Consider the following 16,463-nt stretch of genomic DNA (forward strand, 5'->3'; position numbering starts at 1 on the left):
TCTTTTCTTTCTTTTTTGTGCTGCCTCAAAGAAAAGATTAATATAATTAGAATTTTTTTTCATCATTGATGTATCTGTAAAAGGACATGACTGTGTCAGCTGGCTAGCAAAAAGAAAATACACAAAATTATTTACTGCCCTCATGTTGTCCCTCATTGTGTTTTCCTCCCAGTAGTATCTTAACACAGTGTTTTCTTCAAGAATCCTAACTCTGCTCTTTTCCAAACACAAACACTTCATATTGACCACTGCTGTCAAGGTCCAAAGAGAAAAAAATCATTATAAAAATACCATAAAAGTTGTCCATATAACACAAAGCTGTTGTATATCCCCAGAAAGCTTGGAATATAATGTACTTGTCATATGGACTGTTATGACTTTATACTGAACCTTTAATAGTGCTTTATAATATTTGTTTTATACAGCTCCTGCTCACTATAAACTGTTAATCTATGGAATAGAGCTGCTTAAAATATCTATATTTATGGTCCAAGAAAAAACCCAGCATATCGGTTTTGAACAACATAAGGGTGAGTAAATGAGTGAGTAAAAGTACATTTTCCATTTTTAGGTGAACTACTTTAACTGGTGGCTCATTTTTTGAGCACAAACCTGACAAGGACATACTCAAAATAAAAACGGTCTCTTTTAAAAGAAGACTCATAGCAGATGCTGTACAAAATCCAGAATTAATTAAAGACATAAAGAAATTATTTAGAAAAACTTACAGTGATTTTAAATTATTACCTGATAATATTTGCATTAAGAATATATGACACTGTCTTTGCCAAAACCTAAAAGCACAATAGAAGTTACAAGTCACACCAGTTCTGTTCTAGTTCTGATCTGGATAATAACACTCTACTTTGTGTTTTTTATAGATAATTTTCTTAGACAATGGCAAGAGAATTTTCTAAAAAGCTCCTTCAAATGTCTGCCAGATTACCACATTCATTCAATTCCTTTATAATATACACACATTCGCTCTTTGTCTTAAGCCTGATTCGCTGAAAACTGCTCCGTTAATGTTTTCACATTCACAGTTATGAATGACATACAAATTATGTACTGTGCATGACATTTTTTTAAATTCAAAATGGCGAATTTTGCCAAATGGTGAATAGTTTGCACCCTTGGAAATTAATGTCGGTCGGTACAACAATTCAGTCATAAAACAGTGGTCAAATATTGCATGTTTAGTTAGATACTTACATCTCACATGACACAAAGACTCTTAACCTGAACTGCTTGCTGATGCGCGGCGTTGGAATAATCCACAAGGTTCCGCTCAGCTTCATAAACTTGAGTCCCACCTTCATCGATTTGATTGGCTATCTCATATGACATTGACGAGTAGTGTTAGACTACTGAGCGCGGTAAACTTTTTTAAACCATTATGTTATTCCTGCAACAACTTAATGACAGTTAGACAGCGTGCATAATGGACTGCGGCAGAACAGCAACAAGTATATAAATTATTGGGAGGGATAATCTGGCCATATCTGATTATTGGGGGGGACTTGTCCCCCTCAAAATATATTGTGGTTACAGCCCTGCTCCATGTCAAATTCAATCTCTTGACCATGCAAATGGGAGGCCTAACCTCCAGATATTTTGATAATGAACTTTAAAACACATTGGGTTTTCAATGTGTTAAACATAGCATTTTGCATGTGGTGCTCAATACTGTGACAAATCTGGTCAAAATTAAGCTTAATTATACTTAACAATGGCAGCATTGTAAAAGAAAACTGTTTTCAGTATTTTGGGAGAATTTTGCATTGATTTAATAAAAATACTATTGTACATTGATAGTTCCTGGTAGTTCATAGTGCATTAACTTATGATAACATATACAACTTTTGGGGAAAAAAATAAAAACATAAATGAGTATATGGTGAAATTAGCATTAACCAAGATTAATAAATGCTGTAAAAGTATTGTTCAATGTTAGCTCATGTTAACTAATATTGCTAACTAATGTTAACAGATGGAACCATATTGTAAAGTGTTACCGTGACTTTATATCTCACAATTTTGTGTCTGTCTCGCAATTGCAACTTTTTCCTGGCAATTTGAGTTTGTCTCGCAATTGCAAGAATACTGTATATCTCACAATTATGAGTTTATTTCTCACAATTGCGAGATTTAAACTTGCAATTAGAAGAAATTAAGTCACACATGTGAGATAAAAAAAAAAAAAAAATTATTGCTTTTTTATTTCTTTATCTCGAGGCAGTATCTGGCTTCCATGGGGACTCACACTTAAGCTCAGATGCAATTAATTAGGTCCCATTTCTGTTTTTAACGAAAGATCCTAAATGCAGAAACAGATGCTGTAAAACATGTTTTTGTCTCCTGCAGGCCAAAAAGGACACTTGTGTCAAAGAGGTCAAAGTGTGCCACCTCAGTCACCATTCACTTTCATTGTATTAAAAAAAAAAGATGCAATGAAATTATATGGTGGCTGAAGTTGCAAATCACTAACATTCTGCCTAAAATCTCATTTTGTGATAGACGCAAGAGAGAACCTCATATGTGTTTGAAACAGAGGAATTTAAATTTTTGAGTGTATTATCCCTTTAATAAAGCATTTCCAAAAGCAACATGTGAGCATGGCCCTTGACAGTCCTCTTCATCCATTCTCCTTCAAACCCCCTTCCAAACCCATCCCTCTCTCCTTCTTCGCTTCCATTCTTCCACCCCCTGCTTCCCATTCCCATCTCTCTCTGTTTGTTCTCAATAAGCCTCCTAACTAATGTAAATCGGCTTCATGATTAATTTTCTTTCTGCGTCTTGACCTCGATTCTCTCCATCGCCCCTCCACCCATTCCCAATTCTGTCTCTGTCGCTTGTCGTCTCCACAAAGGTCTATTTTTAAAATGCTTTTGGGAGGGTCCAGACAAACTCGATGCCTAATACTCAGACTGAGCCTCCCAGGAGATCTTCATTGCTTTCTCCTTCTCTCGCTCGTTTTTCACTCCATGCTGTCTCAATATCCCTCGACACACTATCCAGTTCATCATTTACTCTCTCTCGTGTCTCTATATTTACTTGTATCTCTCCTTTTAAAGGGGTAGTTCACCCGAAAATGAAAATTATGTCATTATTTACTCACCCTCACATCGTTGCAAACAGTATGCTGTTTTTTTTTTTTTTTTTTTTTTTTTATGAAACACCATTTTTTTTTATTTTTGAAGAATCTTTATGCAGTCACAACATCTGTCAAGCTCCAAAAAGAAAAAAACATAAAAGTATCATAAAAGTAGTCCATATGACTTGTGCACTAGTCTTTTGAAGCCATATGATAGTTTAATGTGAAAAACAAACCAATTTAAGTCATTATTCACTGAAAATTTCTCCTCTGCTGAAGCTGTGACTACAAAAGTTGTATGGACTACAAAAATGGTGCACTGAAGGCAAATGTCATTGGTTCTTGCATGTCACTGATGCCAGTGCAGCCATATTTGATTTGAGATTTACAGCAGAGGGAAGATTTTCAGTGTATAAAACTTAAATTTTTATGTATTCCTTATACAATATGACTTACAAAGAATATAATACATGAGTCATATGTACTACTTTTATGATCATTATAAGCTTGACAGATTCAGTCCAATGTCATTTTCATTATATGTAAAAGAGCAGTCAGGATATTTTTTTTTCTCCCCTTTTCTCCCCAATTTGGAATGCCCAATTCCCAATACACTCTAAGTCCTCGTGGTGGCACACCTCAATCCAAGTGTCAGAGGGCGAATCTCAGTTGCCTCTGCATCTGAGACCGTCAATCAGCGCATCTTATCACATGGCTTGATGAGCACATTACCGCGGAGACATAGCGCGTGTGGAGGCTTCACGCTATTCTCTGCGGCATCCACGCACAACTCACCACGCGCCCCACTGAGAGTGAGAACCACATTATAGCGACCACGAGGAGGTTACCCCATGTGACTCTACCCTCCCTAGCAACCGGGCCAATTTGCTTGGGAGACCTGGCTGGAGTCACTCAGCACGCCCTGGATTCGAACTCGCGACTCCAGGGGTGGTAGTCAGCGTCTTTACTCGCTGAGCTACCCAGGCCCCCCACAGTTAGGATATTTTTAAAAACAATGCACCTTTTCTGTTCTACGGAAGAAAGAAATTTGGGTACAGAACAACATGAGGGTGAGTAAATTATGACAAATTGGTTGAACTATTCCTTTAAATTTCAATCTGTTACTCACACAAAGCTATCATATGGCTTCAGAAGACTACAAAAATAGCACACAAGTTGTATGGACTACTTTTATGGGCCTTTATGGTGTTTTTGGTCCTTTATTGAGGCTTGACAGATGCTTATACTATATGAACTGTCATCAGAAAATAGCTGTTTCTTACGCACGAGATGAGGGTGATTAAATAATGACTTTTCATTTCTGGGTGAACTATTTACTCTCTCTCTCTCTCTCTCTCTCTCTCTCTCTCTCTCTCTCACACACACACACACACACACGCACGCGCGCGCGCACACACACAACACATCTTTTCTCTCATGTGACAATTAATCTTTCTATCCCCAAAATGGAGAGTCATTATTACTCACTGCATTTTGCATGCACTGTCAGCAGCAGCCATTAGTAAACACACATGCATTACTACAAACGCTTCTGAGCGTGACAAATACACCCATTACTGTTGTGTTGCACATATTGCACACTACATTCTTGATGTCACTTGAATAAACATTTGTCTGCATTACTTCTTCATCATGGCTTTTCAGTGCATTGCTATGAATTGCTTTAATCTATCACTGTCACAACACTTTTAGTGTTGAACTGGTATTCATATGCAAACTTTTTTACACAGATGCTAAATTCCTACAGGTGCATACAGAGTTCACCTTTGCTGGAAGAAGTTGAAAAGTTTATGGAGTCAGTCCTATCGTTGTTTGTCTGCACATGCCACTTGGTTTGATATTTTGATTTCTAACGCAATGACATTCACACATTTTAAAGCGTGACTAAAGTGGCCAACTCCTTTTCAGGGCCACTGTATGAATAGGTACTTTTTCCAAGAAAATCCTAAAGGATAAAAATACACTGTTCAACTTTATTTTGAATGTCTATAATACCGATGATCTTGCATGATTTAAATTATGTGTCAATGTTGTTGGCCTCATTCACATTTTTGTCAAAGCATTTTTTGTTTTTGTCAACATGTCTAATTTAAAGACAATGTGTCAAACATAGATTCTATCTAGGACACCTAATATGAAGAGGGGTTACAGGTAAACAATTTTAAGATTATGGATTTTGTGATTTTCATAACCTTGCAACCTTGAGGCAGTCACACAGTCCAGCCTCAATTCATTAGACTTTAAAAGAGCACTTTTAATCCATGCACCACGAGCAGTTCTGCTTTTAGATTTATAATTAGTGCATCTGTTTGCAGCTTTCTAGGGCATTTTGACAGGTCTATTACATAAATGTCAGTGATGTGACCTCTTTCAAACTTTTTGCTCTCCAAATAAGATGACTTTACAGAGAATAGTTGCTTTTCTGCAGGTCAGATATGCAAGACATTATCTGGTGCACACAGTAATGTTTTATGCATGTAGTCCTGGACTTACACTGACACCTACTGGTGTGGATGCAGCATCATTCAAACACAGAAGATTTCAGTTATCAATGCCAATGGAAATATTAACTACTCACATGTCAGCCATGATTAATTTAATGCATGAGTGAAAGTGTCCTAAATAGGGCAGTTACTAAGATTAACCATTGTATTTGGCTGATCATGTGATCCTAACATGGCAGCCCCCATGAGGGGACCCTCTCCATATAGAATAGAACAGCTTTCATAAGGTTACTGATATAAATGAACTCTTCATCTCATGGTAGCAGTCATGATTTTATACATTAGTTTCATAAACACAATTAATTTGTTTAGGAGTAAAACTTTTTTAATGAATAAAAAATTATAAAAAGTTAAAATTTCATTTGCGAAATGAATGGTATAATGCTAGTTTTTGAAGCTATTTTGAAACAAACAAAAAAAGGTTTTTAAAAGAACAATCTCAACAGATATGTTTACACTAAATACAAGTAAAAAAATGATCACAATTATTCACTAGAATGAATCAGACTTTTCAAAGCTACATGAGAGAGAGGTCTGTTTCTTCATAACATCTCTGTTGGTGTTCAACAGAATAAAGAAAGTCATAAGGTTTTGAAACAACATGCAGGTGAATAAAATCTGATTTTTTAAATTATTTTATTATTTATTTATTTGTTTGTTTGTTTGTTTGTTTGTTTGCCTGAACTATCCCTTTAAGTAAAAAAAAAAAAAAAAAGCGATACGAGCGATTCCACGCAGAACTCACAATTTAATCTAGTCTAAAATGCAAGTTACAAAAAAAGTCACTTATAGTCAGTTGAATATCTGTAGGGGGTCCATCAAAATAAAGTGTTACCAGAAGATTTGTGTACAGAAGATACTGAGTAAATATTCCTGGAACTTGCAGTGTAAACATATCCTAACCAAAAATGCCACTGCATCAAAACTGTCATACACTCTGTGCCTTCAGCAACATTGAGTGTTTATGTAAAATATGTTTTACTCAGTTACGTATTCATGAGATGCATAAGATGCAGTGAAATATGGTGAAATATCCTCTGTGGCGGCAGACAAAATTTTAATCCCCATGCTCCATAAACTACACAGTAATCCATCTGAAATGCACTGGATTTTACTCCCATGATGGAGTTGCACAGGAAGAGCATCCAACTGCATTACATAAGGTTTGTGAGGATTTTTCACTGTCTGTGAATTTCTAATGGAGCTCTGGGCATTGGACAAAGGGTTTGAAGGGAAATTTATGCAGAATAGATTGTCAGTCGCACACAACATATTGCTATAATTATGTAACAGAGCACATTCTTTTGAAAGGAAGCAAAGATTCAACTGCAAGTGCTTTTGAGAAGTTATGTTGTCATAAATGAATGGTTCTTATTTTGATTGTTTTGCATGAAAACCATTCTATTTGAAATTACAAGCCATTTAAAGTGACCATTTCAAACCTCATCCACAGTATGTATCCTATCATTCATAATTTCCAAAGCACTATATTTCCTGGTCCAGGCCTATATCAATCAAGTCATTTTCATCCCAAAACTAATCTCAAATGGTCTCATCTATGCACAAACCAGCTGCATTTATGTATCCAAACTTGTGCAAAACCTTTTGTTAGAATAGTCTTCTCACTAGGAGTTGAAGAGAAACAGCTTTTGTCATCCACAGAGCTAGTTTTTTAAAGCTGCATCATGTACCTTCCAAAATCTGCAGCTAAAGTTAACTTTGATGTGACACACCAGACATTTCCCAGCCCATACAAGATCTGACATATGTTTACAAAAGTCGATATAAATGTTTTGAACTTTGTATATTATTCAGGAGTAAAAAGCCAACAGAGGAAAGCTTTATTACCGAGCACGCAAGGTTTATTGTTGGTTATGTAACATAAGCGGACTACCAAAAACACTTTTTAAATATTGCTACTTGTTCCAGAAAATGTAAGCATAATCACCTGACAGCAAAAGTACTGTTAGTGCTTTCCTTGTGCTGTCGGATTTGAGTGAATGCCATAGTCCTAAAAAATGTATCCGAAACCAATGCAATGGGATTTATGTTTAATACTCACTTGCCCTCTGAGCCATAGCTGTTCATGCTGTCCTCTATGGACTCATGGCTGGCCTGCCGAACTGTGCGACTGGGCATCTCTACGGCCAGTCCTGTCTCTGTGCTTCGCTGAATACCTTTTAACCTGCGGCCCTCTGGGTCTGAAAGAAGGAAAGGAAAGAGAAAAAGAAAGGTTTAGTTGTTGCTGATTAAACCAAAATTTTATTCATAAGACCACTTAAAAGACACTTTCACATATGTGAGTGGTGCTTGCCCATGCAAACTCGCCACCATGATGCTTTGCTAGGGTAAAATAAGAGGGGACTGGTGACGTCAGCCAAAAAGGAATGTTGTGGAGCAAGTTATTATATATTGATGGAAGATTGCGAGCATTTTTTAAATAATTTTATTTTAATGGAGGCCTGGGTAGCTCAGTGGTAAAGACGCTGGCTACCGCCCCTGGAGTTCGCTAGTTCGCTAGTTTGAATCCCAGGGCGTGCTGAGTGACTCCAGCCAGGTCTCCTAAGCAACCAAATTGGCCAGGTTGCTAGGGAGGGTAGAGTCACATGGGGTAACCTCCTCGTGGTTGCTATAATGTGGTTAGTTCTCGGTGGGGCACGTGGTGAGTTGAGCGTGGTTGCTGCGGTGGATGGCGTGAAGCCTCCACACGCGCACAACAAGCCACGTGATAAGATGCGCGGGTTGACGATCTCAGACGCGGAGGCAAATGGGATTCATCCTCCACCACCTGGACTGAGGCAAATCACTATGCGACCACGAGGACTTAAAAGCACATTGGGAATTGGGCATTCCAAATTGGGAGAAAAAGGGGGGGGAAATAAATAAACAAATAATAATAATAATTTTATTTTAATGATGATCTGTGCATATTAAGACCAGGAACGTGTTAAGGAAGTAAATAGGGTCAAAAGAGCTGAACAGTCTGGTTCCGGAAGTAAAAACCCCATTCAGTTTTTCAATAGGTGAATACATTTTTAACGATAACTTATAAACCTTTAAATACAGACCTACTGTGAGCTCTGAGGTTGTTAATCGATGTTATATGCTTTTGATGAAGCCATCAGTCTGTGCTATTTCATCTTATTTAAAAAATAAATAAATAAAAAAAGTCTAGTAGTGGGTTTTCTGGTGAAAAACCACACTACCCGTGATCATAAAGGAAAAAAATCTACTGTACCAATCAGAGACTCGCGGATAAAAAAACTCGCAAAACAATCCCTGCAGCGACCGCCCAGTCCCATGACGCACTGCAAATGATGCAAACAAGTCGGACTTCCTACGCACTCAAACTACTTATATATTTGTAAATAACTGAATATTTTGCAATAAAAGTAAAATAATATTGTTTATATACTTATAATCTAAATTTATAATTTAAAGGGATAGTTCACCCAAAAATGAAAATTCTCTCTTCATTTACTCACCCTCATGATATCCCAGGTGTGTATGAATTTCTTTCTTCACCACAACACATTTGAAGAAAATTAGAGAAATATCTTAGCTCAGTACATCCTTAAAATGCAAGTGAATGGTGATTCGACTTTGGAAGCTCCAAAAAGTACAGACAGTCAGCATAAACGTCATCCATATGAGTCCAGCTATTAAATGAATGTCTTCTAAAGCGACATGATCGCTTTTAGTGTGAAAAAGATCAATATTTAAGTACTTTTTTTTTTAACTCTACATCATCCTTCCAGTCAGCAGCGGTATGCGCGTGACGTAATCGCTTAGGTATGTGAGACACATGAGAACTGAGGCGACACACACGGAAGAGCAGCGCTGTTTACAACTGAGTATGAGGAGCAATGTACACTAGCTTGGTTGGTTTTGGTTTAGATCTGCATTGATCTGTTTTTTACTCACAAAATTTGTGTGCTTATCCTAGATATCTCAACCGAGAGGAGAACGTGAGATTACGTCCGTAACATGGCAACGTAAATACATCACACAAGAGACCACCTGATCTCCACCCTCTTGTGAAGCTTACCGGAAGTTTTGGATTATAGTTAAAAAGTACTTAAATATTGATATTTTTCGCATCAAAAGGGATCGTATAGCTTTAGAAGACATTAATTTAACCGCTGGAGTCATATGGATGATGTTTATGCTGACTGTCTGTTCTTTTTGGAGCTTCAAAAGTCGAATCACCATCCACTTGCATTTTAAGAACCTACTGAGCTAAGATATTTTTCTTTTTTTCTTCAAATATGTTCTGGTGAAGAAAGAAAGTCAGACATGCCTGGGATATCATGAGGGTGAGTAAATAATGGAATCATTTTCATTTTTGGGTGAACTATCTCGTTCATTTTGAAAGACTTAAGCAAAGAGAAATCTCTTTTATGTGTTTTTCTATCATCAAATTGAATTTCTATAAAATAAAATTAAAATAATAATATCTTAATCCAAGAAATTAAAATTCTGGTTTTCGTAATGCAACAGAAGTAAGGTCAGTGAACTTCAGTTCCTTTTTTATCATCTTTGAAAACTGGATGTTAGCCACTGAATTGCATTGTATTAGCGCTAAAGCAGAGCACTCGCTGGAGAAATGGGAGTACAGCCATTTTCACAGCTTTTTCCTGGACTTGAAGCACATGACCTAGTTAGGCCAGTCCTAAAAATATAGCTATCTTTTGTCCCAGCATTTCTGGTGCGGTTGGCACATGCTAACTAGCATGTCACCATAACCTTCCAAAACAGAACATTGCGTATCAGAAAATGTGCTTGAAATGCCAGGGTTGCTATGGGAGACAAGACTGATGTGTTTCAATGGATCTCTCTTCTCTCTCTCTCTCTCTCTCTCTCTCTCTCTCTCTCTCTCTCTCTCTCTCTCTCTGTTTTTCTCAATTTTTTGCAACTAGATCAAAGCTTGCAAGAGTGATAGCTTTCATCTTTTCACAAAGATGCCCAGCAGGTGTGTGGACAATAACAAGATTTGGTGCTTGCCCAAGCAAACATCACCACCACAGTTCTAGGGTATTCTGGGTGGTTGCTGGGGTATTGCTAAGATTAAATTTTTACTCCATTGACAGTTAGGTTTAGGGTTGGGGTTTGGTTTAGGGGTTGAGTTAATAAAATATGCATTTATGTTGACTGTATTACATCATTTACAACTGAAAACTACTTGCTTAACAATTTGCTTTTGGCGCCACTCTGTGGACATTTCAACTGTAAACTGGGGCTCTTCCAGCTTCGGCCACTGGGGGCAGTGGACCGAATTTCGGTAAGCACAGACCAGTTTCATCTGAAGAACTTTCAATGTACTGTCGCCGAATTTTGCAGTGAGATCAGTCTGCTCCAGTGCGAGTCTAGACTAGAATTTTTTGCCTGCCTCATCCCCCAGGTGAAAACTGTAAGTCTCAGCACTCAGTAAAGTAATAACACACCTCTCCTATAAGTCATAAGATTTTAGCTATTATTCATACGTGTATCTATAGTACAAACAGTGCGGGACAAGTTCAAATAAAAGTCATGGTTTAATACAAGTAAAGCTCAATCGACAGCATTTGTTGCATAATGTTGATTACAACAAAAATAATTTTTGACTTGTCTCTGATTTTATTTATTTATTTATTTATTTTAAATCTGGGTTACAGTGAGGCACTTACAATGGAAGTGAATGGGGGCCAATCCGAAAAAGATAAATTGCTCACTGTTTCAAAAGTATAGCCACAAGACATAAACAATATGCACGTTAACATAATTTTAGTGTGATAAAATTGCTTAATAGCCTTTTCTGAGTAAAGTTATATCCAATTTTACAACTTCGTTGCCATGGCAATGTAACGCTGTAAACCCTAAACGACTGTAAAAATTACCATTTAAACAATTTTAAAGCTCAAATAATACACAAGTTTAATCAGAAGAATTAATGTACTGTAAGTGCTTTTATGAAATTATAAGCTTCACATTTCTGCCTTTAAACCTCCAAAAATTGGCCACATTCACTTCCATTGTAAATGCTTTACTGTAACCTCGATTTTTTATTTTTTTAAAGAACCTTTTCTTTGATGAGTAAAATTTGTTTTTAGTCATAATAAATATTATGCCACAAATGCTGTCGATTGAGCTTAACTTGTACTGAACCGCAAATATTCCTATTCCTATAAGTGCTGAAGTGTTATATGGAGGGTTAGGGTTTTTCAAAATTATGAGCAATAGTAAAAGTGATCCTTGCCTCAACAGTACTCAATACTAATACTAAAAAGTCATATTTTTCTCACATGGTGAAACGTATAGATGCAATATCCAATTTGACATTAAATATGTATTATGTAAGGAGTGTTATGTATTTCCATTCCCTGGATATGTCTTTCTTCAATGTGTTTCTATGCTGTCAAGTATTGTGCAACCATGGTAAGGTCTCATTGACAGGCTCCCTTGACGCTGACAACAGATAAAGTGTCTTATTTTATCAGTATGGCCTACACTCATTAATTAAAGTGACATTCATGAATTTACAGCATACAACAAAAAGAAATAAGAGGTTTTTCTAACAAGCCCTTATTTGTTATCTCAGCTTGGTAGTGGTTTATGACTCATGCATGTCACCTGTCAGGCTATTAAGATTTATTTCATAGAAATTTGATTAAATAAGAGACAGGCCTCGAACAACCATAAGGCTTTAGACCCTACATCTTAAGTAAAAGACTATTGTTATATCAGAGATTATTTAAAATTAAACTAGATTTTAACATGTGAGAAAATCTAAGGTGTGCTTGCCCATAGAAAAGTCACTGTCATGATAGGGTGGTTGTCAGGGCATTGCTCAAAATCAATCTCAAAATTAAAAATAAGGCTTCTCTTTTCAATGTTTGTGTAAACAGTAGTTAGTGTCACTAAATTACAAATGTACTGAAAAGTCACATTGCACATGATTATTATCGGTCATCATTTTCATGATTGATCATTGCTGTCATTTCCAAGTACTCAAGTACTCATACCCATCCCTAGCAGACACCAGTAATGAACGGGTGCATCTCTTTCTTAATTAGAAGTGCCATGTGCTGTTGTGTCACCAATGGACTCCGTGCATCCCGCATTCAAATGAACAGGAAAAATATGCTGTTAACTTCTGTCTGATTTAAGCATTGCTTGCTGAAGATCATTAGGGCAGTCATTGGTTGTCATCCAAATGAGGATGTCAGTTTTCTGGTTTGTGTAAGCTATCGATCACGCCATTACCTCTCATTACCCCAGCCTTCTTTAATTACCTATTAACTCTTTGATAAATCAGTAGCACTGAAGGTCTATTGATCAATAGTTACGTTGATGGATGCTTGGTTGGAGGCTGTAACCTTTGTGCTCTCCAATCTGATGCATAATCCAACACAAGTACTGTTTTTGAAGTAATAGTAAAGGTAAAGAGATTAATCCAGCCGTGAATATATTTTTCTTTCTTTCTTTCTTTCAAAACTGCTGCTTGTTAATAGAGATGGTAAATTGAACCTTAGAAAACCTGCCAGGAACATCACATTTCACCCCAAAATTAAAAATTAATATATAATACATTTATATATATGTTATACATACAGTTTAAGAAAATTACGCTTATTTTTAAACATTTGTTGTTGTTGTTGTTTACAGTACATTTTCATCAATCAAGACAATTAATAATTAATGCTTCAATGCTAATTAATACATTTCTGCCATATGAAAAAATAAAGTGCTTTGGAAAATCATAATTTTGAGATTAAGGTCAAAATAATGACACAAAAATGTGAGAGAGATATGAGAGAATTATATGAGAGAGATTAAAAAAACAACAAAAAAAACTCATAATTAAAACTTCTAATCTCCTAATTATGATTTAGGAAGGGCATCCGGCGTAAAACCTGTGCCAAGTCAAATATGCGGATAACGGACGGTCCGAGGTGGTGACCCCTAACAGGAGCAACCAGAAGAAGAAGATGAAGAAGAATCTCATAATTATGATTTAGTATCTCATAATTATGATTTTTAATCTCGTAATTATGACTAACTATCTCATAATTTTGACTTTAAATCTAATAATTATTACTTTTTATATCATAAATGTAACTTGGTATCTCATAATTATGTTTTATGATTTATTTATTTTTTCAATGTGGCGGAAATGGAAAAAAACAACAACCTCATTCTCATTTTTGTACTGCAGTAAAAACAATTAAATATTATTTCAATTGTTAAGTATTTCTACATCAGGTATTGTATACATTGTAGACACCATGTAGTATTTGTTTGTTCTGCCTTTAAATTTTGCTATTATAGACAGACAGACAGACAGACAGACAGACAGATTGATTCACATTTTGAGGTTTGATGCTCAATTCCCTTTCAGTTCTACATATTGTGTTAAAATACTATTTAAAAGCCGCAGATACAGAGGTATTTATCATGTGCTGGTCGTTAGATGAGAGCACATCTGCTTAATCACAGTAGAAGGTCTGATCATACACAGATGCGTTCTGCTGAGCCGAGAATCATGGCAGATATTTACTCGTATATCATTATAATGTGACTCCAGCATTTTGAGTACAAGCTAATGAGAGCTAAGGTGTAGGATGAGACTGTGAAGGTAAGAGCTTTGATCTGAGCTATAATTGGATGCAAGAGGAGTGAAAACGACCTCAGAAGGTCATTTGTCAGAAGCAAATATATGAGAGTTATATTAATACACCTGAGATATTTCTGGGGTTTTATGAGCTTGATTTTTCATACTGGGGCTTCAGTTACTAAGTGTAGACACCATCCCCATACACCATTCATATAGACTGCCACAAAACGTTCTTCAGTACCTATAATAGTACAAATAAGCCTCTGGTGATGTATAGATATTGTAATAAAATGTACATATACCTTTGCCTTAGCATCCATTACTGTTGCAGCTCAAACAATTTTTTCAGATTAATACTTAATATGAAACATATACTGTATATTCTACTGCTTTGCCTGTAATGAGACAGGAGTGTTTTCCATTCAAAAAGCTTTGAGTCTACCCTGCAAGGTTTTTCTCAAGGAGAGAAACAGACTAAAAGTGCTACTAAAATACCGTATAATAACATAAAGATGGTTTCAAAGGACTAAAAGTCATAAAACTCATCCGTTCAGCCTGATATAATGAAAATTGCATGACTGTGCAACATTAAAAAAAAAAATACAAATAAATAAATAAATATATATATATATATATATATATATATATATATATATATATATATATATATATATATATATATATATACTGTAATATAATATAATAATATTAATGTTATTACACTTATTGCAGCAATGCGGTGGTAAAATGTGGTGCTAAAAGTGAGCTAAATATTCCCCCAAACAAATGAGATTTTTAAGGTTAATGCTCTATCAAATTTTAAATCATCAAAATCGACCACCCTACCCTAAACATTTAACCTAAACCTAACCGATAGTGTCAGAGAAAGGAAAGTGTGAAAAACACAGTTGTGGTGCTTCTATGACACTTGCTCTTCGGGACTCGTACCCTGGTTTTTTGCATCGCAGTTGCAATTGCAATTAATTTGCATTCGAACTAGTAACTAACATGTAGTTGGTTATGCAATGCAAATGTTAAAAAAATGTAAAAATGTAGTAAAAGTGTTTAGATGTCATAAAATAGCATTGTGTGAGGAACAGGGAAAAAAGTAAGTGTTTATTAACTGATAATCTGCCATTTTATGATTTGTGTAAAAGTGAATAAAAGTCAATGTTGTTGTGACGCCTTTAGTGTTCATTTCACCAGGAAACTGCAGCAATACGTACAACAAACCACGTAAAAATAATTTTGCAAAATTGTATAGGTATAGTAACATGTTTACAGGTATTGTCAATGTTTACTATTATAATTGCTATTTTCCCACTTTTATAGCCAGTGGACAGGAAATGCATTGTCATAACAAAAAACAACTTTTCAAAGGACATGCACTAACCACTAAGTCACAGCTCTGTCATAATTGCTTTTGTCAATGAAAAGAACATTATGTTAATTCAAAATGTGGGGCACCGGATGCTTCTGTTTCAGATACTTCACTTACAATAAAATGTGTGTAGGCGGCAGTAATTCAGCAAGTGTGTGTCGTCATTGTATGCAAAGCCTTTAAAAAACCCGTCCTGCAAATCGGATCAGAGAGGCTTTTATAAATGCCATAAAACAAATTGAAATACCACTCGCTGGCCCTCGCCTTACTTTTCAAGGGGCCTGATCACGCTATGTATTTACCACACAGGTCAATTGCTACTTAAACTGATGTGCCAGGTGCACATTTAAGCATATTAAAAGCAAATCCATGTTTAGTTGGTTGGGAGCATTTTCAAAGATTATCTTAATATGTAATGTTGATGATTAATATTTGTGCATGTCTGTTTCCATAGTTGAACAGTTAAAAATTACCATTAGAGTGTGTTGGTTCTTCAAATTAATTACTCATCTAAATTATGGCATTAATTGATTACAAAACCTCATGCCTGTCTGCATGTAATGTGAATACAACAGTTTTATGGTGTTTCATCTACAGTATGATGGCGAATCTCAAGAAAGCTTCAAGAACATGTCCGCATATCTAGAACATATTTTAGGAACATTTAGATTTTCTGCATTATGCCTCATTCTTGCCACTGTAATGCAAAAGACAATGATCTATTATTTAAATTGTAAACAGCTGATACATTATGGTAGTATTTGTTAAACTACTTTTAATTTATGCTGATTTAACTTAATAAAAGGGAATTACAAAACAACTCAAAATTGAAACATCAGGATGCATTACAGTAGTAAGAATTTGCTTGGT

The 16,463-nt window shown here is 35.8% G+C and overlaps 1 protein-coding gene across 3 annotated transcripts in view; it reads right to left on the minus strand.

Moving 5' to 3' along the window:
• The window catches only part of LOC127449493 (regulating synaptic membrane exocytosis protein 4-like), a 40,551-nt gene that overhangs the window by 9,013 nt on the left and 15,075 nt on the right, over positions 1-16,463 (minus strand). For all 3 annotated transcript variants that reach the window (XM_051712966.1, XM_051712965.1, XM_051712968.1), the window contains exon 2: positions 7,682-7,820. In XM_051712966.1, coding sequence (XP_051568926.1) covers positions 7,682-7,820 — 139 coding nt within the window. The remainder of the gene's footprint in view (positions 1-7,681; positions 7,821-16,463) is intronic.

The sequence above is a fragment of the Myxocyprinus asiaticus genome, chromosome 12, assembly GCF_019703515.2.
Source record: "Myxocyprinus asiaticus isolate MX2 ecotype Aquarium Trade chromosome 12, UBuf_Myxa_2, whole genome shotgun sequence".
NCBI lineage: Eukaryota > Metazoa > Chordata > Actinopteri > Cypriniformes > Catostomidae > Myxocyprinus > Myxocyprinus asiaticus.